The sequence below is a fragment of the Petromyzon marinus genome, unplaced genomic scaffold (genome assembly GCF_048934315.1).
Source record: "Petromyzon marinus isolate PM22_M1 ecotype Great Lakes invasive population unplaced genomic scaffold, UKy_Petmar_22M1.pri1.0 PM_Scaffold_74, whole genome shotgun sequence".
In the NCBI taxonomy this organism is placed as follows: domain Eukaryota; kingdom Metazoa; phylum Chordata; class Hyperoartia; order Petromyzontiformes; family Petromyzontidae; genus Petromyzon; species Petromyzon marinus.
In genome coordinates, this window is record NW_027423682.1 from 344,034 (window position 1) to 366,865 (window position 22,832).

At 53.8% G+C, this 22,832-nt stretch overlaps 1 protein-coding gene across 7 annotated transcripts; it reads left to right on the forward strand.

The window, feature by feature from the left end:
• The first annotated feature begins 1,014 nt into the window (after positions 1–1,014).
• LOC142923820 (uncharacterized) lies at positions 1,015–21,840 on the forward strand. Of its 7 annotated transcripts, none has more exons than XM_076064800.1 (3): positions 1,015–1,146; positions 9,871–10,020; positions 15,185–21,840. In XM_076064800.1, the coding sequence occupies exon 3, from the start codon at positions 15,756–15,758 to the stop codon at positions 17,862–17,864; it is 2,109 nt and encodes a 702-aa protein (XP_075920915.1). In that variant the 5' UTR covers positions 1,015–1,146; positions 9,871–10,020; positions 15,185–15,755; the 3' UTR covers positions 17,865–21,840. The 7 variants fall into 7 exon arrangements, 5 of the variants coding, with proteins under 5 accessions (XP_075920915.1, XP_075920914.1, XP_075920916.1 ...); XR_012940873.1 differs by lacking the exons at positions 1,015–1,146; positions 15,185–21,840 and adding exons at positions 1,809–1,885; positions 14,643–15,178; XR_012940874.1 differs by lacking the exons at positions 1,015–1,146; positions 15,185–21,840 and adding exons at positions 1,809–1,885; positions 14,231–14,636.
• Positions 21,841–22,832: the final 992 nt, after the last annotated feature.

The window sequence follows — 22,832 nt, forward strand, 5'->3', positions numbered from 1 at the left end:
TGTCTGTGTGACTGCACTTGCCCCTACAGCCCTGCTAGAGGCTACCTGGGGTAGCTTTGTCTGTGTCTGTATGACTGCACTTGCCCCTACAGCCCTGCTAGAGGCTACCTGGGGTAGCTTTGTCTGTGTCTGTGTGTGACAGCACATGCCGCTACAGCCCTGCTAGAGGCTACCTGGGGTAGCTTTGTCTGTGTCTGTGTGACTGCACTTGCCCCTACAGCCCTGCTAGAGGCTTACTAGGGGAACTTTGTCAGTGTATTTGTGACAGCACTTGCCCCTACAGCCCTGCTAGAGGCTACCTGAGGTTGCTTTGTCTGTGTCTGTGTAACAGCTCCTGCCCCTGCAGCCTGGATAGAGGCTACCTGGGGTAGCTTTGTCTGTATCTGTGTGTGTGACTGCACTTGCCCCTTCTACCACGCTAGAGGCTACCTGGGGTAGCTTTGTATGTGTCTGTGTGACTGCACTTGCCCCTTCTACCACGCTAGAGGCTACCTGGGGTAGCTTTGTCTGTGTCTGTTTGACTGCACTTGCCCCTACAGCCCTACTAGAGGTTACCTGGGGTACCTTTATCTGTGTCTGTGTGACTGCACTTGCCCCTTCTACCATGCTTGAGGCTACCTGGGGTAGCTTTATCTCTTTTATCTCTATAACGTTGACAGATTTTTTTAATTTTGATTTAAAGCTTTCGTGACTGCAGTAATTCATATTCTTAGTTTTTTCGGTAAAGTCACGTTGAAGGGAAACAACAAAATAATAAAATATATATAAAACAATAAAAAAAATTCTCACGACGTTTCGACCATAACTCAAACGGTCATCTTCAGGTGTGATATCTGATATTGATATATCTGATGGATATTTTTTTGCCTGAGGGCGTGGCCGAAACATCGATCAGACCACGCCCCCACAGCTTCCGGTGGGCGGTCTTTATGCAAATTAGTTTGGGGGTGGGGTTTGAGTGATGGCGGGGGTGGGGGAGTGTGTGGGGCGCGGGTGGGGGTCACTTCCGGCTCATTAGCATATTCCCACCTGGGGGATCCCCGCCCTCTGGAAATCAGCCATTGTCAGCTACGGTGATGATGGCGGTGGTGATGGTGGTGGTGATGGTGATGATGGGGGTTGTGGTGATGGTGATTGCCACTGAAGGTGAGTGATGGCGGGGGTGGTGATGGTGGGGGTGGTGGTGGGGGTGATGGTGATTGTGATGATGATGGTGGTGGTGATGGTAATGGTGGTGGTGATGGTGGTGATGATGATGAATGGTGGTGGTGATTGTGGTGATGGTGATGATGGTGATGGTGGTGATGGTGATGATGGGGGTGGTGATGGTGGTGATGGTGATGATGGGGGTGGTGATGGTGGTGATGGTGATGATGGTGGTGGTGATGGTGGTGATGGTGATGATGGGGGTGGTGATTGTGGTGATGGTGGTGGTGATGGTGGTGGTGATGGTGGTGATGGGGGTGGTGGTGATGGTGGTGATGGTGGTGGTGATGAATGGTGGTGATGAATGGTGGTGATAATTATGAATGGTGGTGGTGGTGATGGTGGTGGTGTTGGTGGTGGTGGTGATGGTGGTGATGGTGGTGGTGATGGTGATGGTGGTGATGGTGGTGATGAATGGCGGTGGTGATGGTGGTGGTGGTGGTGATGATGGTGGTGGTGATGGTGGTGGTGGTGATGGTGATGGTGGTGATGGTGGTGGTGATGGTGGTGGTGATGGTGGTGATGGTGGTGGTGATGGTGGTGGTGATGGTGGTGATGGTGGTGGTGATGGTGATGATGGTGGTGGTGATGGTGGTGATGGTGGTGGTGATGGTGGTGGTGATGGTGGTGGTGGTGATGATGATGATGGGGGTTGTGGTGATGGTGATTGCCACTGAAGGTGAGTGATGGCGGGGGTGGTGATGGTGGGGGTGGTGGTGGGGGTGATGGTGATTGTGATGATGATGGTGGTGGTGATGATGGTGGTAATGGTGGTGGTGATGATGATGAATGGTGGTGGTGATTGTGGTGGTGATGGTGGTGGTGATTGTGGGGGTGGTGGTGGTGATGAATGGTGGTGATAATTATGAATGGTGGTGGTGGTGATGGTGGTGATGGTGGTGGTGGTGATGGTGGTGGTGATGGTGGTGGTGGTGATGGTGGTGATGGTGGTGGTGGTGATGAATGGTGGTGATGGTGGTGGTGATGAATGGTGGTGGTGATTGTGGTGATGGTGGTGGTGATGAATGGTGGTGATGAATGGTGGTGATAATTATGAATGGTGGTGGTGGTGATGGTGGTGGTGATGGTGGTGGTGATGGTGGTGGTGATGGTGGTGGTGGTGGTGATGGTGGTGGTGATGGTGGTGATGGTGGTGGTGATGGTGGTTGTGATGGTGGTGGTGGTGGTGGTGATGGTGGTGGTGATGGTGGTGGTGATGGTGGTGGTGATGGTGGTGGTGATGGTGGTGGTGATGGTGGTGATGATGGTGGTGGTGATGGTGGTGATGATGATGGTGGTGATGAATGGTGGTGATGGTAATGGTGGTGATGGCGGTGGTGATGGTGGTGATGATGGGGGTGGTGGTGATGATGATGGGGGTGGTGGTGATGGTGGTGATGGGGGTGGTGGTGGTGATGAAATGTGGTGGTGGTGATGGTGGTGATGGTGATGATGATGGTGGTGATGGTGGTGATGGTGGTGGTGATGATGATGATGGTGGTAATGGTGGTGATGATGATGGGGGTGGTGGTGATGGTGGTGGTGATGAATGGTCATGATGATGATGGTGGTGATGGTGGTGATGGTGGTGGTGATGATGATGATGATGGTAGTGATGGTGGTGATGGTGATGGTGGTGATGATGGTGGTGGTGGTGGTGATGAATGGTGGTGGTGGTGATGGTGGTGGTGATGGTGGTGGTGATGGTGGTGATGATGATGGTGGTGATGAATGGTGGTGGTGATGGTGGTGGTGGTGATGATGATGGTGGTGGTGATGGTGGTGGTGATGATGATGATGGTGGTGATGGTGGTGATGGTGGTGATGATGATGGTGGTGGTGGTGATGGTGGTGATGATGGTGGTGGTGATGGTGGTGATGATGGTGGTGGTGGTGGTGATGAATGGTGGTGGTGGTGATGGTGGTGGTGATGGTGGTGGTGATGGTGGTGGTGATGATGGTGGTGGTGATGATGATGGTGGTGATGGTGGTGGTGATGATGGTGGTGATGGTGGTGATGATGGTGGTGATGGTGGTGATGGTTGTGATGATGATGGTGGTGGTGGTGATCGCCTCCGGCAGGCTGCACTGGCTGGGTCACGTAGCCTGCATGTCCAGCCACTCTGTCCGGATTGGATGAGTGAGTGGGTAGGTGGGTGAGTGGGTGAGTGAGTGGGTGAGTGAGTGGGTGAGTGGGTGAGTGAGTGGGTGGGTGAGTGGGTGAGTGAGTGAGTGGCTGAGTGGGTGGGTGAGTGGGTAGGTGGGTGAGTGAGTGAGTGGGTGAGTGAGTGGCTGAGTGAGTGGCTGAGTGAGTGGCTGAGTGGGTGAGTGAGTGGCTGAGTGAGTGGGTGGATGAGTGAATGAGTGGGTGGGTGAGTGAGTGAGTGGGTGAGTGAGTGGGTGAGTGAGTGGGTGAGTGAGTGGGTGGGTGGGTGAGTGAGTGAGTGGGTGGGTGGGTGGGTGAGTGAGTGGGTGAGTGGGTGGGTGAGTGAGTGGGTGAGTGAGTGGGTGAGTGAGTGGCTGAGTGGGTGAGTGAGTGGCTGAGTGAGTGGGTGAGTGGGTGAGTGAGTGGGTGAGTGGGTGAGTGAGTGGGTGAGTGAGTGGCTGAGTGGGTGGGTGAGTGAGTGAGTGGGTGAGTGAGTGAGTGGGTGGGTGAGTGAGTGGGTGGGTGGGTGAGTGAGTGGGTGGATGGGTGAGTGAGTGGGTGGATGAGTGAATGAGTGTGTGAGTGAGTGAGTAAGTGAGTGAGTGTGTGAGTGTGTGAGTCGGTGAGTGAGTGGGTGAGTGTGTTGGTGAGTAAGTGGGTGAGTAGATGAGTGAGTGGGTGAGTGAGTGGCTGAGTGGGTGGCTGAGTGGGTGGCTGAGTGGGTGGCTGAGTGGGTGAGTGGCTGAATGGGTGTGTGGCTGGTTCGTGGGTGAGTGGGTGTGTGGCTGAGTGAGTTAGTGGGTGAGTGGGTTAGTGATGAGTGAGAGTGAGTGAGTGGGTGAGTGAGTGGGTGGGTGAGTGGGTGGGTGGGTGAGTGGGTGGGTGGGTGAGTGGGTGGGTGGGTGAGTGAGTGGCTGATTGAGTGAGTGAGTGGGTGAGTGAGTGAGTGGGTGAGTGAGTGAGTGGCTGAGTGAGTGGGTGAGTGAGTGGCTGAGTGGCTGGTTAGTGGGTGTGTGGTTGAGTGGGTTAGTGATGAGTGGGTTAGTGATGAGTGAGTGTGAGTGAGTGTGTGATCTCCTCCGGTAGGCAAGCCTGCGCTGGCTGGGTCATGTCGCCTGCATGCCCAGCCACTGCATCAGTGATTGGGTGAGTGAGTGAGCGTGTATGTGAGTGTGTATGTGTGTGTATGTGAGTGAGTGTGTATGTGTGTATGTGAGTGAGTGTGTATGTGTGTATGTGAGTGAGTGAGTAGGTGAGTAAGTGGGTGAGTGAGTGTGGGAGTGGGTGAGTGTGTGGGTGAGTGAGTGAGTGAATGGGTGAGTGGGTGAGTGAGTGGGTGAGTGAGTGGGTGAGTGAGTGGGTTAGTGGGTGAGTGAATGGGTGAGTGGGTGAGTGAGTGGGTGAGTGAGTGGGTTAGTGGGTGAGTGGATGAGTGAGTGGGTGAGTGACTAGGTGAGTGGCTGAGTGGGTGGGTGGGTGGGTTAGTTGGTGACACGGGCTGAAGATGAGATGGAGCTGATGGGTGAGTGGCTGAGTTTGTGAGTGAGTGAGTGGGTGAGTGAGTTTGTGAGTGGGTTAGTGAGTGGATGAGTGAGTGGGTTAGTGGGTGAATGGATGAGTGAGTAAGTTAGTGGGTGAGTGACTAGGTGAGTGACTAGGTGAGTGGCTGAGTGAGTGAGTGGGTGAGTGACTAGGTGAGTGACTAGGTGAGTGGCTGAGTGAGTGAGTGGGTGAGGGAGTGAGTGGGTGAGTGACTAGGTGAGTGGCTGAGTGAGTGCGTGGGTGAGGGAGTGAGTGGGTGAGTGACTAGGTGAGTGACTACGTGAGTGAGTGGGTGAGTGACTAGGTGAGTGACTACGTGAGTGAGTGGGTGAGTGACTAGGTGAGTGACTAGGTGAGTGGCTGAGTGAGTGGGTGAGGGAGTGAGTGTATGGGTGACACGGGCTAGAGAAGAGATGGAGTGATGTGGTACAGGAGGGCGTGGAGCTGATTGGACTTGCCGATGACTGGTACCAGCGGTGTCAAGATCGGCCTCTGTGGGCAGTGCCAGGCTAGGTGCACCTAGAGGAGTCTGCTTGGCAGTGCCAGGCTAGGTGCACCTTAAGGACGCTGCTGGGCAGCTGGAGGCAGTCGCCCTCCAACAACATCGGAGGGCGGAGGAGCGACGCTCACAACAACGAGCGGAGCACTGGGTGGCTAAAGCACAGCAGGTTGGCACAATGGGGGGCACAGCTGGTGCACCTAGCCTGGCACAGTGGGTGGTACAGGTGGGTGAGTGGGTGAATGAATTGGTGAGTTGGTGGGTGAGTGGATGGGTGAGTGTGTCTCTCACCCCGTGTCTCTCTCACCCCGTGTCTCTCTCACCCCGTGTCTCTCTCACCCCGTGTCTCTCTCACCCCGTGTCTCTCCCCGTGTCTCTCTCTCACCCCGTGTCTCTCTCACCCCGTGTCTCTCCCCGTGTCTCTCTCTCTCCCCGTGTCTCTCTCTCCCCGTGTCTCTCTCCCCCCGTGTCTCTCTCTCCCCGTGTCTCTCTCTCTCCCCGTGTCTCTCTCTCCCCGTGTCTCTCTCTCCCCGTGTCTCTCTCTCCCCGTGTCTCTCTCTCCCCGTGTCTCCCCGTGTCTCTCTCCCCGTGTCTCTCTCTCTCTCCCCGTGTCTCTCTCTCCCCGTGTCTCTCTCTCTCTCCCCGTGTCTCTCTCTCCCCGTGTCTCTCCCCTTGTCTCTCCCCGTGTCTCTCTCTCCCCGTGTCTCTCTCTCCCCGTGTCTCTCTCTCTCTCCCCGTGTCTCTCTCTCCCCGTGTCTCTCTCTCTCTCCGTGTCTCTCTCTCCCCGTGTCTGTCTCTCCCCGTGTCTCTCACACCGTGTCTCCCCGTGTCTCTCTCTCCCCGTGTCTCTCTCACTGTGTCTCTCTCTCTCCCCGTGTCTCTCTCTCCCCGTGGCTCTCTCTCCCCGTGTCTCCCCGTGTCTCTCTCCCCGTGTCTCTCTCTCCCCGTGTCTCTCTCTCTCTCCCCGTGTCTCTCTCTCCCCGTGTCTCTCCCCGTGTCTCTCTTTCCCCGTGTCTCTCTTTCCCCGTGTCTCTCTCTCCCCGTGTCTCTCTCTCCCCGTGTCTCTCTCTCCCCGTGTCTCTCTCTCCCCGTGTCTCTCTCTCCCCGTGTCTCTCTCTCCCCGTGTCTCTCTCTCCCCGTGTCTCTCTCACCCCGTGTCTCTCTCTCTCACCCCGTGTCTCTCTCTCTCCCCGTGTCTCTCTCTCTCCCCGTGTCTCTCTCTCCCCGTGTCTCTCCCCGTGTCTCTCTCCCCATGTCTCTCCGTGTCTCTCTCCCCATGTCTCCCCGTGTCTCTCACACCGTGTCTCTCTCTCCCCGTGTCTCTCTCTCCCCGTGTCTCTCTCCCCCCGTGTCTCTCTCTCTCCCCGTGTCTCTCTCTCCCCGTGTCTCTCTCTCCCCGTGTCTCTCTCCCCGTGTCTCTCTCCCCGTGTCTCTCTCCCCGTGTCTCTCTCCCCGTGTCTCTCTCTCTCTCTCCCCGTGTCTCTCCCCTTGTCTCTCCCCGTGTCTCTCTCTCCCCGTGTCTCTCTCTCCCCGTGTCTCTCTCTCTCTCCCCGTGTCTCTCTCTCCCCGTGTCTCTCTCTCTCTCCCCGTGTCTCTCTCTCCCCGTGTCTCTCTCTCCCCGTGTCTCTCTCACTGTGTCTCTCTCTCTCCCCGTGTCTCTCTCTCCCCGTGGCTCTCTCTCCCCGTGTCTCTCTCTCTCTCCCCGTGTCTCTCTCTCCCCGTGTCTCTCTCTCCCCGTGTCTCTCCCCGTGTCTCTCTCTCCCCGTGTCTCTCTCTCCCCGTGTCTCTCTCTCCCCGTGTCTCCCCGTGTCTCTCTCCCCGTGTCTCTCTCTCTCTCCCCGTGTCTCTCTCTCCCCGTGTCTCTCTCTCTCTCCCCGTGTCTCTCTCTCCCCGTGTCTCTCCCCTTGTCTCTCCCCGTGTCTCTCTCTCCCCGTGTCTCTCTCTCCCCGTGTCTCTCTCTCTCTCCCCGTGTCTCTCTCTCTCCGTGTCTCTCTCTCCCCGTGTCTCTCTCTCCCCGTGTCTCTCACACCGTGTCTCCCCGTGTCTCTCTCTCCCCGTGTCTCTCTCACTGTGTCTCTCTCTCTCCCCGTGTCTCTCTCTCCCCGTGGCTCTCTCTCCCCGTGTCTCCCCGTGTCTCTCTCCCCGTGTCTCTCTCTCCCCGTGTCTCTCTCTCTCTCCCCGTGTCTCTCTCTCCCCGTGTCTCTCCCCGTGTCTCTCTTTCCCCGTGTCTCTCTTTCCCCGTGTCTCTCTCTCCCCGTGTCTCTCTCTCCCCGTGTCTCTCTCTCCCCGTGTCTCTCTCTCCCCGTGTCTCTCTCTCCCCGTGTCTCTCTCTCCCCGTGTCTCTCTCTCTCACCCCGTGTCTCTCTCTCTCCCCGTGTCTCTCTCTCTCTCCCCGTGTCTCTCTCTCCCCGTGTCGCTCTCTCCCCGTGTCTCTCCCCGTGTCTCTCTCCCCATGTCTCTCCGTGTCTCTCTCCCCATGTCTCCCCGTGTCTCTCTCCCCGTGTCTCTCTCTCCCCGTGTCTCCTCGTGTCTCTCTCCCCGTGTCTCCCCGTGTCTCTCTCTCCCCGTGTCTCCCCGTGTCTCTCTCTCTCTCCCCGTGTCTCTCTCTCCCCGTGTCTCTCTCTCACCCCGTGTCTCTCTCTCTCCCCGTGTCTCTCTCTCTCTCTCCCCGTGTCTCTCTCTCCCCGTCTCTCTCTCTCTCTCTCCCCGTGTCTCTCTCTCCCCGTGTCTCTCTCCCCGTGTCTCTCTCTCTCTCTCTCCCCGTGTCTCTCTCCCCGTGTCTCTCTCTCTCTCTCCCCATGTCTCCCCGTGTCTCTCTCTCCCCGTGTCTCTCTCCCCGTGTCTCTCTCTCCCCATCTCTCTCTCCCCGTGTCTCTCTCCCCGTGTCTCTCTCCCCGTGTCTCTCTCTCTCTCTCCCCGTGTCTCTCTCCCCGTGTCTCTCTCTCTCTCTCCCCATGTCTCCCCGTGTCTCTCTCCCCGTGTCTCTCTCTCCCCATCTCTCTCTCCCCGTGTCTCTCTCCCCGTGTCTCTCTCCCCGTGTCTCTCTCTCTCTCTCTCCCCGTGTCTCTCTCCCCGTGTCTCTCTCTCTCTCTCCCCATGTCTCCCCGTGTCTCTCTCTCCCCGTGTCTCTCTCCCCGTGTCTCTCTCTCCCCATCTCTCTCTCCCCGTGTCTCTCTCCCCGTGTCTCTCTCCCCGTGTCTCTCTCTCTCTCTCTCCCCGTGTCTCTCTCCCCGTGTCTCTCTCTCTCTCTCCCCATGTCTCCCCGTGTCTCTCTCCCCGTGTCTCTCTCTCCCCATCTCTCTCTCCCCGTGTCTCTCTCCCCGTGTCTCTCTCCCCGTGTCTCTCTCTCTCTCTCTCCCCGTGTCTCTCTCCCCGTGTCTCTCTCTCTCTCTCCCCATGTCTCCCCGTGTCTCTCTCCCCGTGTCTCTCTCTCCCCATCTCTCTCTCCCCGTGTCTCTCTCCCCGTGTCTCTCTCCCCGTGTCTCTCTCCCCGTGTCTCTCTCTCTCTCTCTCTCCCCGTGTCTCTCTCCCCGTGTCTCTCTCTCTCCCCATGTCTCCCCGTGTCTCTCTCCCCGTGTCTCTCTCTCCCCGTGTCTCTCTCTCTCACCCGTGTCTCTCTCTCTCTCCCGTGTCTCTCTCCCCGTGTCTCCCCGTGTCTCTCTCTCCCCGTGTCTCTCTCCCCGTGTCTCTCCCCGTGTCTCTCTCCCCATGTCTCTCCGTGTCTCTCTCCCCATGTCTCCCCGTGTCTCTCTCCTCGTGTCTCTCTCTCCCCGTGTCTCCTCGTGTCTCTCTCCCCGTGTCTCCCCGTGTCTCTCTCCCCGTGTCTCCCCGTGTCTCCCCGTGTCTCTCTCTCCCCGTGTCTCCCCGTCTCTCTCTCTCTCTCTCCCCGTGTCTCTCTCTCCCCGTGTCTCTCTCCCCGTGTCTCTCTCTCTCTCTCTCCCCGTGTCTCTCTCCCCGTGTCTCTCTCTCTCTCTCCCCATGTCTCCCCGTGTCTCTCTCTCCCCGTGTCTCTCTCCCCGTGTCTCTCTCCCCGTGTCTCTCTCCCCGTGTCTCTCTCCCCGTGTCTCTCTCCCCGTGTCTCTCTCACCCCGTGTCTCTCTCACCCCGTGTCTCTCTCACCCCGTGTCTCTCTCACCCCGTGTCTCTCCCCGTGTCTCTCTCTCACCCCGTGTCTCTCTCTCTCCCCGTGTCTCTCTCCCCGTGTCTCTCTCTCTCTCCCCGTGTCTCTCTCCCCGTGTCTCCCCGTGTCTCTCTCTGTCTCTCTCTCTCTCCCCGTGTCTCTCTCCCCGTGTGTCTCTCCCCGTGTCTCTCTCTCTCCCCGTGTCTCTCTCCCCGTGTCTCCCCGTCTCTCTCTCTCTCCCCGTGTCTCTCTCCCCGTGTCTCTCTCCCCGTGTGTCTCTCCCCGTGTCTCTCTCTCTCCCCGTGTCTCTCTCTCTCCCCATGTCTCCCCGTGTCTCTCTCCCCGTGTCTCTGACAGCACCACCGTTGTCCGTGTGGGCGAGAGGAGACACGGTGTTTGTGGGAGAGACGGCTACGCTGAGTTGCTCCGTGTCCGACAATCCGGACTCGGCCCCTATGCAGTGGGCAAGCCCCCAGAGACAGACTCTCTACTTCCAAAGCACCAAGGGTGAGACACAATCAGCTGTGTGTCTCTCTGTGTCTCTGTCTCTCTGTGTGTCTGTCTCTGTGTCTGTGTGTGTGTCTCTCTGTGTGTGTCTGTGTGTGTCTCTGTGTGTGTCTCTGTGTGTGACTCTCTACTTCCAGAGCACCAAGGGTGAGACACAGACAGCTGTCTCTGTGTCTCTCTGTCTCTGTGTGTGTGTCTCTCTGTGTGTCTCTGTGTGTGTGTGTGTCTCTGTGTGTGTCTCTGTGTGTCTCTCTGTGTGTGTGACTCTCTACTTCCAGAGCACCAAGGGTGAGACACAGACAGCTCTGTCTCTGTGTCTCTCTGTCTCTGTGTGTGTGTCTCTCTGTGTGTCTCTGTGTGTCTCTGTGTGTGTGTGTGTGTGTCTCTGTGTGTCTCTCTGTGTGTGTGACTCTCTACTTCCAGAGCACCAAGGGTGAGACACAGACAGCTCTGTCTCTGTGTCTCTCTGTCTCTGTGTGTGTGTCTCTCTGTGTGTCTCTGTGTGTCTCTGTGTGTGTGTGTGTGTGTCTCTGTGTGTCTCTCTGTGTGTGTGACTCTCTACTTCCAGAGCACCAAGGGTGAGACACAGACAGCTCTGTCTCTGTGTCTCTCTGTCTCTGTGTGTGTGTCTCTCCGTGTGTCTCTGTGTGTGTGTGTGTCTCTGTGTGTGTCTCTGTGTGTCTCTCTGTGTGTGTGACTCTCTACTTCCAGAGCACCAAGGGTGAGACACAGACAGCTGTGTGTCTCTCTGTCTCTCTGTCTCTGTGTGTGTCTGTCTCTCTGTGTGTGTGTCTCTGTGTGTCTCTCTGTGTGTGTCTCTGTGTGTGACTCTCTACTTCCAGAGCACCAAGGGTGAGACACAGACAGCTCTGTCTGTCTCTGTGTGTCTCTGTGTCTATCTGTCTCTCTCTGTGTCTCTGTGTGTGTGTGTGACTCTCTACTTCCAGAGCACCAAGGGTGAGACACAGACAGCTCTGTCTCTCTGTGTGTGTCTCTCTGTCCCTCTGTGTGTGTCTCTCTGTGTCTCTGTGTGTGTCTCTGTCTCTGTGTGTGTCTCTCTACTTCCAGAGCACCAAGGGTGAGACACAGACAGCTGTGTGTCTCTCTGTCTGTGTCTCTCTGTCTGTGTCTCTCTGTCTCTGTCTCTCTGTCTCTGTGTGTGTGTCTCTCTGTGTGTGTCTCTGTGTGTGACTCTGTGTCTCTGTGTCTCTGTCTCTGTGTCTCTCTGTGTGTGTCTCTCTGTGTGTGTCTCTGTGTGTGACTCTGTGTCTCTGTGTCTCTGTCTCTGTGTGTGTCTCTGTGTGTCTCTGTGTGTGTCTCTGTGTCTCTCTGTGTCTGTGTGTCTGTCTCTCTGTGTGTGTCTCTGTGTGTCTCTGTGTGTGACTCTGTGTGTGTCTCTGTGTGTCTCTCTGTGTGTCTGTGTGTGTCTCTCTGTGTGTCTCTGTGTGTGTCTCTGTCTCTGTGTGTGTCTCTCTGTGTGTGTGACTCTCTACTTCCAGAGCACCAAGGGTGAGACACAGACAGCTCTGTCTCTCTGTGTGTCTATCTGTGTGTGTGTGTCTCTCTGTGTGTCTCTGTGTGTGACTCTCTACTTCCAGAGCACCAAGGGTGACACACAGACAGCTGTGTCTGTCTGTGTGTCTATCTGTGTCTCTGTCTCTCTATCTCTCTGTCTATCTGTGTGTCTGTGTCTATCTGTCTCTCTGTGTGTCTCTGTCTCTGTGTCTCTGTCTCTGTGTGTGTCTCTCTGTGTGTCTCTCTGTCTCTCTGTGTGTCTCTCTCTGTGTGTCTCTGTCTCTGTCTCTCTGTCTGTGTGTCTCTCTGTCTGTGTGTCTCTCTGTGTGTCTCTCTGTGTGTGACTCTCTACTTCCAGAGCACCACGGGTGAGACACAGACAACTCTGTCTCTGTCTATCTGTGTCTCTCTGTGTGTGTCTCTCTGTGTGTGTCTCTGTGTGTCTCTGTGTGTGTCTCTGTGTGTGTCTCTCTGTGTGTGACTCTCTGTGTGTGACTCTCTACTTCCAGAGCACCAAGGGTGAGACACATTCAGCTCTGTCTGTCTCTCTGTCTCTCTGTGTGTGTCTGTGTGTGTCTCTGTGTGTGTCTGTGTGTGTGTGTCTCTGTGTGTGACTCTCTGTGTGTGACTCTCTACTTCCAAAGCACCAAGGGTGAGACACAGACAGCTGTGTCTCTCTGTCTCTCTGTGTGTGTCTCTGTGTGTGTGTCTCTGTGTGTGTCTCTCTGTGTGTGTCTCTCTGTGTGTGTCTCTGTGTGTCTGTGTGTGTGTGTGTGTCTCTCTCTGTGTGTGTGTGACTCTCTACTTCTAGAGCACCAAGGGTGAGACACAGACAGCTGTGTCTCTCTGTCTCTGTCTCTGTGTCTCTGTCTCTGTGTCTCTGTCTCTCTGTCTCTGTCTCTCTGTCTCTGTCTCTCTGTCTCTGTCTCTGTGTCTCTCTCTGTGTGTCTCTGTCTCTCTGTCTCTGTCTCTCTGTGTCTCTGTCTCTCTGTCTCTGTGTCTCTCTGTGTGTCTCTCTGTACTTCCAGAGCACCAAGGGTGAGACACAGACAGCTGTGTCTCTCTGTCTCTGTGTGTCTCTGTGTGTCTCTGTCTCTCTGTGTGTCTCTGTGTGTATCTCTGAGTGTGTGTCTCTCTGTGTGTCTCTGTGTGTGTCTCTGTCTCTCTGTGTGTGTCTCTCTGTACTTCCAGAGCACCAAGGGTGAGACACATTCAGCTCTGTCTCTCTGTGTGTGTCTCTCTGTGTGTGTCTGTCTGTGTGTCTGTGTGTGTCTCTGTGTGTGTCTCTCTGTGTGTCTCTGTCTCTGTGTGTCTCTGTGTGTCTCTCTGTGTGTCTCTCTGTGTGTGTCTCTCTGTGTGTGTCTGTCTGTGTGTCTGTGTGTGTCTCTGTGTGTGTCTCTCTGTGTGTCTCTGTCTCTGTGTGTCTCTGTGTGTCTCTCTGTGTGTCTCTCTGTGTGTCTCTCTGTGTGTGTCTCTCTGTGTGTCTCTCTGTGTGTCTGTCTCTGTGTGTGTCTCGCTGTCTCTGTGTGTGTCTCTGTGTGTCTCTTTGTGTGTGTCTCTGTGTGTCTCTTTGTGTGTGTCTCTGTGTGTGTGTCTCTGTGTGTGTCTCTCTGTGTGTGTCTCTCTGTGTCTCACTGTGTGTGTGTCTCACTGTGTGTGTCTCTCTGTGTGTGTCTGTGTGTGTCTCTGTGTGTGTCTCTCTGTGTGTCTCTGTCTCTGTGTGTCTCTGTGTCTCTCTGTGTGTGTCTGTCTGTGTGTCTGTGTGTGTCTCTGTGTGTGTCTCTCTGTGTGTCTCTGTCTCTGTGTGTCTCTGTGTGTCTCTGTGTGTGTCTCTCTGTGTGTCTCTGTGTGTCTGTGTGTGTGTCTCTGTGTCTCTGTGTGTGTCTCTGTCTCTCTCTGTCTCTGTGTGTGTGTCTCTGTCTCTCTCTGTCTCTGTGTGTCTCTCTGTGTGTGTCTCTCTGTGTGTCTCTCTGTGTGTCTCTCTGTGTGTGTCTCTCTGTGTGTCTGTCTCTGTGTGTGTCTCGCTGTCTCTGTGTGTGTCTCTGTGTGTCTCTTTGTGTGTGTCTCTGTGTGTCTCTTTGTGTGTGTCTCTGTGTGTCTCTTTGTGTGTGTCTCTGTGTGTGTGTCTCTGTGTGTGTCTCTCTGTGTGTGTCTCTCTGTGTGTCTCTGTGTGTGTGTCTCTGTGTGTGTGTCTCTGTCTCTGTTTGTCTCTGTGTGTCTCTCTGTGTGTGTCTCTCTGTGTGTCTCTCTGTGTGTCTCTCTGTGTCTCTCTGTGTGTCTCTGTGTGTGTGTCTCTGTCTCTGTGTGTGTCTCTGTGTGTCTCTGTCTCTGTGTCTCTCTGTGTGTGTCTCTCTGTGTGTCTCTCTGTCTGTGTGTCTGTCTCTCTGTGTGTCTCTCTCTGTGTGTCTCTGTGTGTCTCTCTGTGTGTCTCTGTGTCTCTGTCTCTGTCTGTCTCTCTCTGTGTGTGTCTCTGTGTGTCTCTGTGAGTGTCTCTGTGTCTCTCTGTATGTCTGTGTCTCTGTGAGTGTCTCTGTGAGTGTGAGTGTCTCTGTGTCTGTGTCTGTGGGTGTCTCTGTGAGTGTCTCTGTGTGTGTCTCTCTGTCTGTCTCTGTGTGTCTCTGTGTGTCTCTGTGTGTGTCTCTGTGTGTGTCTCTGTGTGTCTCTGTGTGTGTCTCTGTGTGTCTCTGTGTCTCAGCTCTCAAGGACCCCCGTGTCTCTCTGCTGCTATGGAACTCTACAACGCTGTCTCTGGCTCTGTCTAACGTGTCCTTGACGGACGAGGGAGATTTTGTCTGTCTGTCTCTCTCTGTGTGTGTCTCTCTGTGTGTGTGTCTCTGTGTGTGTCTCTGTGTGTGTGTCTCTCCGTGTCTTTCTGTGTGTCTGTGTTTCTGTGAGTGTCTCTGTGAGTGTGAGTGTCTATGTGAGTGTCTCTGTGTCTGTGGGTGTTTCTGTGAGTGTTTCTCTGTGTGTCTCTGTGAATGTCTCTGTGAGTGTGAGTGTCTATGTGAGTGTCTCTGTGTCTGTGGGTGTTTCTGTGAGTGTCTCTGTGTGTGTCTCTGTGTGTGTGTCTCTGTGTGTGTTTGTCTCTGTGTGTCTCTGTGTCTCAGCTCTGAAGGACCCCGTGTCTCTCTGCTGCTATGGAACTCTACAACGCTGTCTCTGGCTCTGTCTAACGTGTCCCTGACGGACGAGGGAGATTTCGTCTGTCAGTCTCTCTCTGTCTGTGTCTCTCTGTGTGTCTCTGTGAGTGTCTCTGTGTGTGTGAGTGTCTCTGTGAGTGTCTCTCTGAGTGTGTGTCTCTGTGAGTGTCTCTGTGAGTGTGAGTGTCTCTGTGAGTGTGAGTGTCTCTGTGAGTGTGAGTGTCTATGTGAGTGTCTCTCTGTGTGTGTCTGTGTGTCTCTGTGTCTGTGTGTGTCTCTGTGAGTGTCTGAGTGTCTCTGTGTCTGTGTGTCTCAGCTCTGAAGGACCCCGTGTCTCTCTGCTGCTATGGAACTCTACAACGCTGTCTCTGGCTCTGTCTAACGTGTCCCTGACGGACGAGGGAGATTTTGTCTGCCTGTCTCTCTCTGTGAGTGTCTCTCTGTGTGTGTGTATCTCTCTGAGTGTCTCTCTCTGTGTCTCTGTGTGTCTCTGTGTCTCTGTGTCTCAGCTCTGAAGGACCCCCGTGTCTCTCTGCTGCTATGGAACTCTACAACGCTGTCTCTGGCTCTGTCTAACGTGTCCCTGACGGACGAGGGAGATTTTGTCTGTCAGTCTCTCTCTGTCTGTGTCTCTCTGTGTGTGTCTCTGTGAGTGTCTCTGTGAGTGTGAGTGTCTCTGTGTCTGTGGGTGTCTCTGTGAGTGTCTGTGTGTCTCTGTGTGTGTCTGTGTGTCTCTGTGTGTCTGTGTGTGTCTCTGTGAGTGTGAGTGTCTCTGTGTGTGTGTTTCTGTGGGTGTGTCTGTGTGTCTGTGTGTCTCTGTGTCTGTGTGTCTGTGTGTCTCTGTGTGTGTCTGTGTCTCTCTGTGTGTCTGTGTCTCTGTGTGTCTCTCTGTGTCTCTCTGTGTGTGTCTCTCTGTGTGTGTCTCTGTGTGGCTGTGTGTGTCTCTGTGAGTGTCTCTGTGTGTGTGTCTCTGTGAGTGTCTGTGTGTGTGTCTCTGTGTGTGTCTCTGTGAGTGTCTCTGTGAGTGTCTTTGTGTCTCTGTGTGTGTCTCTGTGTGTCTCTGTGTCTCTGTGTGTCTCTATGTGTCTCTCTGTCTGTCTCTCTCTGTGTGTGTCTCTCTGTCTGTGTCTCTCTGTCTGTGTCTCTCTGTCTGTGTCTCTCTGTCTGTGTCTCTCTGTCTGTGTCTCTCTGTCTGTGTCTCTCTGTCTGTGTCTGTCTCTCTGTCTCTCTGTCTGTGTCTCTCTGTCTCTGTCTCTGTGTCTCTGTCTCTGTGTCTCTGTCTCTCTGTCTCTGTCTCTCTGTCTCTGTCTCTCTGTCTCTGTCTCTCTGTCTCTGTCTCTCTGTCTCTGTCTCTGTGTCTCTCTCTGTGTGTCTCTGTCTCTCTGTCTCTGTCTCTCTGTGTCTCTGTCTCTCTGTCTCTGTGTCTCTCTGTGTGTCTCTCTGTACTTCCAGAGCACCAAGGGTGAGACACAGACAGCTGTGTCTCTCTGTCTCTGTGTGTCTCTGTGTGTCTCTGTCTCTCTGTGTGTCTCTGTGTGTATCTCTGAGTGTGTGTCTCTCTGTGTGTCTCTGTGTGTGTCTGTCTCTCTGTGTGTGTCTCTCTGTACTTCCAGAGCACCAAGGGTGAGACACATTCAGCTCTGTCTCTCTGTGTGTGTCTCTCTGTGTGTGTCTGTCTGTGTGTCTGTGTGTGTCTCTGTGTGTGTCTCTCTGTGTGTCTCTGTCTCTGTGTGTCTCTGTGTGTCTCTCTGTGTGTCTCTCTGTGTGTGTCTCTCTGTGTGTGTCTGTCTGTGTGTCTGTGTGTGTCTCTGTGTGTGTCTCTCTGTGTGTCTCTGTCTCTGTGTGTCTCTGTGTGTCTCTCTGTGTGTCTCTCTGTGTGTCTCTCTGTGTGTGTCTCTCTGTGTGTCTCTCTGTGTGTCTGTCTCTGTGTGTGTCTCGCTGTCTCTGTGTGTGTCTCTGTGTGTCTCTTTGTGTGTGTCTCTGTGTGTCTCTGTGTGTGTCTCTGTGTGTGTGTCTCTGTGTGTGTCTCTCTGTGTGTGTCTCTCTGTGTCTCACTGTGTGTGTGTCTCACTGTGTGTGTCTCTCTGTGTGTGTCTGTGTGTGTCTCTGTGTGTGTCTCTCTGTGTGTCTCTGTCTCTGTGTGTCTCTGTGTCTCTCTGTGTGTGTCTGTCTGTGTGTCTGTGTGTGTCTCTGTGTGTGTCTCTCTGTGTGTCTCTGTCTCTGTGTGTCTCTGTGTGTCTCTGTGTGTGTCTCTCTGTGTGTCTCTGTGTGTCTGTGTGTGTGTCTCTGTGTCTCTGTGTGTGTCTCTGTCTCTCTCTGTCTCTGTGTGTGTGTCTCTGTCTCTCTCTGTCTCTGTGTGTCTCTCTGTGTGTGTCTCTCTGTGTGTCTCTCTGTGTGTCTCTCTGTGTGTGTCTCTCTGTGTGTCTGTCTCTGTGTGTGTCTCGCTGTCTCTGTGTGTGTCTCTGTGTGTCTCTTTGTGTGTGTCTCTGTGTGTCTCTTTGTGTGTGTCTCTGTGTGTCTCTTTGTGTGTGTCTCTGTGTGTGTGTCTCTGTGTGTGTCTCTCTGTGTGTGTCTCTCTGTGTGTCTCTGTGTGTGTGTCTCTGTGTGTGTGTCTCTGTCTCTGTTTGTCTCTGTGTGTCTCTCTGTGTGTGTCTCTCTGTGTGTCTCTCTGTGTGTCTCTCTGTGTCTCTCTGTGTGTCTCTGTGTGTGTGTCTCTGTCTCTGTGTGTGTCTCTGTGTGTCTCTGTCTCTGTGTCTCTCTGTGTGTGTCTCTCTGTGTGTCTCTCTGTCTGTGTGTCTGTCTCTCTGTGTGTCTCTCTCTGTGTGTCTCTGTGTGTCTCTCTGTGTGTCTCTGTGTCTCTGTCTCTGTCTGTCTCTCTCTGTGTGTGTCTCTGTGTGTCTCTGTGAGTGTCTCTGTGTCTCTCTGTATGTCTGTGTCTCTGTGAGTGTCTCTGTGAGTGTGAGTGTCTCTGTGTCTGTGTCTGTGGGTGTCTCTGTGAGTGTCTCTGTGTGTGTCTCTCTGTCTGTCTCTGTGTGTCTCTGTGTGTCTCTGTGTGTGTCTCTGTGTGTGTCTCTGTGTGTCTCTGTGTGTGTCTCTGTGTCTGTGTCTCAGCTCTCAAGGACCCCCGTGTCTCTCTGCTGCTATGGAACTCTACAACGCTGTCTCTGGCTCTGTCTAACGTGTCCTTGACGGACGAGGGAGATTTTGTCTGTCTGTCTCTCTCTGTGTGTGTCTCTCTGTGTGTGTGTCTCTGTGTGTGTCTCTGTGTGTGTGTCTCTCCGTGTCTTTCTGTGTGTCTGTGTTTCTGTGAGTGTCTCTGTGAGTGTGAGTGTCTATGTGAGTGTCTCTGTGTCTGTGGGTGTTTCTGTGAGTGTTTCTCTGTGTGTCTCTGTGAATGTCTCTGTGAGTGTGAGTGTCTATGTGAGTGTCTCTGTGTCTGTGGGTGTTTCTGTGAGTGTCTCTGTGTGTGTCTCTGTGTGTGTGTCTCTGTGTGTGTTTGTCTCTGTGTGTCTCTGTGTCTCAGCTCTGAAGGACCCCGTGTCTCTCTGCTGCTATGGAACTCTACAACGCTGTCTCTGGCTCTGTCTAACGTGTCCCTGACGGACGAGGGAGATTTCGTCTGTCAGTCTCTCTCTGTCTGTGTCTCTCTGTGTGTCTCTGTGAGTGTCTCTGTGTGTGTGAGTGTCTCTGTGAGTGTCTCTCTGAGTGTGTGTCTCTGTGAGTGTCTCTGTGAGTGTGAGTGTCTCTGTGAGTGTGAGTGTCTCTGTGAGTGTGAGTGTCTATGTGAGTGTCTCTCTGTGTGTGTCTGTGTGTCTCTGTGTCTGTGTGTGTCTCTGTGAGTGTCTGAGTGTCTCTGTGTCTGTGTGTCTCAGCTCTGAAGGACCCCGTGTCTCTCTGCTGCTATGGAACTCTACAACGCTGTCTCTGGCTCTGTCTAACGTGTCCCTGACGGACGAGGGAGATTTTGTCTGTCTGTGTCTCTCTGTCTGTGTCTCTCTGTGTGTCTCTGTGAGTGTCTCTGTCTGTGTCTCTGTGAGTGTCTCTGTGAGTGTGAGTGTCTCTGTGTCTGTGTGTGTCTCTGTGTGTCTGTCTCTCTCTGTGTGTCTCTGTGTGTGTGTCTCTGTGTGTGTCTGTGTGTGTCTCTGTGTGTGTCTGAGTGTCTCTGTGTCTGTGTCTCAGCTCTGAAGGACCCCCGTGTCTCTCTGCTGCTATGGAACTCTACAACGCTGTCTCTGGCTCTGTCTAACGTGTCCCTGACGGACGAGGGAGATTTTGTCTGCCTGTGTCTCTCTGTCTGTGTCTCTCTGTGTGTGTGTATCTCTCTGAGTGTCTCTTTCTGTGTCTCTGTGTGTCTCTGTGAGTGTGTGTGTCTCTGTGTCTGTGGGTGTCTCTGTGAGTGTCTGAGTGTCTCTGTGTGTCTGTGTCTCAGCTCTGAAGGACCCCGTGTCTCTCTGCTGCTATGGAACTCTACAACGCTGTCTCTGGCTCTGTCTAACGTGTCCCTGACGGACGAGGGAGATTTTGTCTGTCTCTCTCTGTCTGTGTCTCTCTGTGTGTCTCTGTGGGTGTCTCTGTGTGTGTGTGTCTCTGTGAGTGTGTGTCTCTGTGAGTGTCTCTGTGTCTGTGGGTGTTTCTGTGAGTCTCTGTGAGTGTCTTTGTGTGTGTCTCTGTGTGTCTCTGTGTGTGTCTGTGTGTCTCTGTGTGTGTCTCTGTGTGTCTCTGTGTCTGTGTGTCTCTGTGTGTCTGTGTCTCAGCTCTGAAGGACCCCCGTGTCTCTCTGCTGCTATGGAACTCTACAACGCTGTCTCTGGCTCTGTCTAACGTGTCCCTGACGGACGAGGGAGATTTTGTCTGTCTGTGTCTCTCTGTGTGTGTCTCTCTGTGTGTCTCTGTGGGTGTCTCTGTGTGTGTGTGTCTCTGTGTGTGTGTCTGTGAGTGTGTGTCTCTGTGAGTGTCTCTGTGAGTGTGAGTGTCTCTGTGAGTGTCTCTGTGAGTGTGTGTCTCTGTGAGTGTCTCTGTGAGTGTCTCTGTGAGTGTCTGAGTGTCTCTGTGTCTGTGTGTCTCAGCTCTGAAGGACCCCCGTGTCTCTCTGCTGCTATGGAACTCTACAACGCTGTCTCTGGCTCTGTCTAACGTGTCCCTGACGGACGAGGGAGATTTTGTCTGTCAGTCTCTCTCTGTCTGTGTCTCTCTGTGTGTCTCTGTGAGTGTCTCTGTGTGTGTGTGTGTCTCTGTGAGTGTCTCTGTGAGTGTGTGTCTCTGTGAGTGTCTCTGTGAGTGTGTGTCTCTGTGAGTGTCTCTGTGAGTGTGAGTGTCTCTGTGAGTGTGAGTGTCTATGTGAGTGTCTCTCTGTGTGTGTCTGTGTGTCTCTGTGTCTGTGTGTGTCTCTGTGAGTGTCTGAGTGTCTCTGTGTCTGTGTGTCTCAGCTCTGAAGGACCCCCGTGTCTCTCTGCTGCTATGGAACTCTACAACGCTGTCTCTGGCTCTGTCTAACGTGTCCCTGACGGACGAGGGAGACTTTGTCTGTCTGTGTCTCTCTGTGAGTGTCTCTCTGTGTGTCTCTGTGTGTGTGTCTCTGTGAGTGTCCCTGTGAGTGTCTCTGTGTCTCTGTGTGTGTCTCTGTGTGTCTCTGTGTCTCTATGTGTCTCTCTGTCTGTCTCTCTCTGTGTGTCTCTGTGTGTGTGTCTCTGTGTGTCTCTGTGTGTGTCTCTGTGTGTGTCTGAGTGTCTCTGTGTCTCTGTGTCTCAGCTCTGAAGGACCCCCGTGTCTCTCTGCTGCTATGGAACTCTACAACGCTGTCTCTGGCTCTGTCTAACGTGTCCCTGACGGACGAGGGAGATTTTGTCTGTCTGTGTCTCTCTGTCTGTGTCTCTCTGTGTGTCTCTGTGAGTGTCTGTGTGTGTGTGTGTGTCTCTGTGAGTGTCTCTGTGAGTGTGTGTCTCTGTGAGTGTCTCTGTGAGTGTGAGTGTCTCTGTGAGTGTGAGTGTCTCTGTGAGTGTGAGTGTCTATGTGAGTGTCTCTCTGTGTGTGTCTGTGTGTCTCTGTGTCTGTGTGTGTCTCTGTGAGTGTCTGAGTGTCTCTGTGTCTGTGTGTCTCAGCTCTGAAGGACCCCCGTGTCTCTCTGCTGCTATGGAACTCTACAACGCTGTCTCTGGCTCTGTCTAACGTGTCCCTGACGGACGAGGGAGATTTTGTCTGCCTGTCTCTCTCTGTCTGTGTCTCTCTGTGTGTCTCTGTGAGCGTCTCTGTGTGTGTGTGTCTCTGTGAGTGTCTCTGTGAGTGTGAGTGTCTCTGTGAGTGTGAGTGTCTCTGTGTGTGTCTCTCTGTGTCTCTGTGAGTGTCTCTGTGTGTCTCTGTGTGTCTCTGTGTGTCTGTGTTTCTGTGTGTGTCTCTGTGAGTGTGAGTGTCTATGTGAGTGTCTCTGTGTCTGTGGGTGTTTCTGTGTGTGTCTCTGTGTGTGTGTGTCTCTGTGTGTGTTTGTCTCTGTGTGTGTCTCTGTGTGTGTCTCTGTGTGTCTCTGTGTGTGTCTCTGTGTGTGTTTGTCTCTGTGTCTCTGTGTCTCAGCTCTCAAGGACCCCCGTGTCTCTCTGCTGCTATGGAACTCTACAACGCTGTCTCTGGCTCTGTCTAACGTGTCCCTGACGGACGAGGGAGATTTTGTCTGCCTGTCTCTCTCTGTCTGTGTCTCTCTGTGTGTCTCTGTGAGTGTCTGTGTGTCTCTCTGTGTGTCTCTGTGTGTGTGAGTGTTTCTGTGTGTATCTCTGTGAGTGTCTCTGTGAGTGTCTCTGTGTCTGTGGGTGTCTCTGTGAGTGTCTCTGTGTCTCTCTCTGTGAGTGTCTGTGTGTCTCTGTGTCTCTGTGTGTCTCTGTGTCTGTGTGTCTCAGCTCTGAAGGACCCCCGTGTCTCTCTGCTGCTATGGAACTCTACAACGCTGTCTCTGGCTCTGTCTAACGTGTCCCTGACGGACGAGGGAGATTTTGTCTGTCTGTCTCTGTCTGTGTCTCTCTGTGTGTCTCTGTGTGTGAGTGTCTCTGTGTGTGTGTGTCTCTGTGTGTGTTTCTCTGTGTCTCTGTGTGTGTCTCTGTGTGTGTCTCTGTGTGTGTGTGTCTCTGTGTGTGTCTCTGTGTGTCTGTGTCTCTGTGAGTGTCTCTGTGTGTGTGTGTCTCTGTGTGTGTCTCTGTGTGTCTGTGTCTCTGTGAGTGTCTTTGTGAGTGTGAGTGTCTCTGTGTGTCTCTGTGAGTGTCTCTATGTGTCTATGTGTATCTCTCTGTGTGTGTCTCTCTCTGTGAGTGTCTCTGTGAGTGTGAGTGTCTCTGTGTGTGTCTCTGTGTGAGTGTCTCTGTGTCTGTGTGTCTGTGAGTGTCTCTGTGACTGTCTCTGTGAGTGTCTGTGACTGTCTCTGTGAGTGTCTCTCTCTGTGTCTCTATGTGTCTGTGTCTCTGTGTCTCAGCTCTGAAGGACCCCCGTGTCTCTCTGCTGCTATGGAACTCTACAACGCTGTCTCTGGCTCTGTCTAACGTGTCCCTGACGGACGAGGGAGATTTTGTCTGTCTGTCTCTCTCTGTCTGTGTCTCTCTGTGTGTCTCTGTGAGCGTCTCTGTGTGTGTGTGTCTCTGTGAGTGTCTCTGTGAGTGTGAGTGTCTCTGTGAGTGTGAGTGTCTCTGTGTGTGTCTCTCTGTGTCTCTGTGTCTGTGTCTCAGCTCTGAAGGACCCCCGTGTCTCTCTGCTGCTATGGAACTCTACAACGCTGTCTCTGGCTCTGTCTAACGTGTCCCTGACGGACGAGGGAGATTTTGTCTGTCTGTCTCTCTCTGTCTGTGTCTCTCTGTGTGTCTCTGTGAGCGTCTCTGTGTGTGTGTGTCTCTGTGAGTGTCTCTGTGAGTGTGAGTGTCTCTGTGAGTGTGAGTGTCTCTGTGTGTGTCTCTCTGTGTCTCTGTGTCTGTGTCTCAGCTCTGAAGGACCCCCGTGTCTCTCTGCTGCTATGGAACTCTACAACGCTGTCTCTGGCTCTGTCTAACGTGTCCCTGACGGACGAGGGAGATTTTGTCTGTCTGTCTCTCTCTGTCTGTGTCTCTCTGTGTGTGTCTCTGTGAGTGTCTCTGTGAGTGTGAGTGTCTCTGTGTCTGTGGGTGTCTCTGTGAGTGTCTGTGTGTCTCT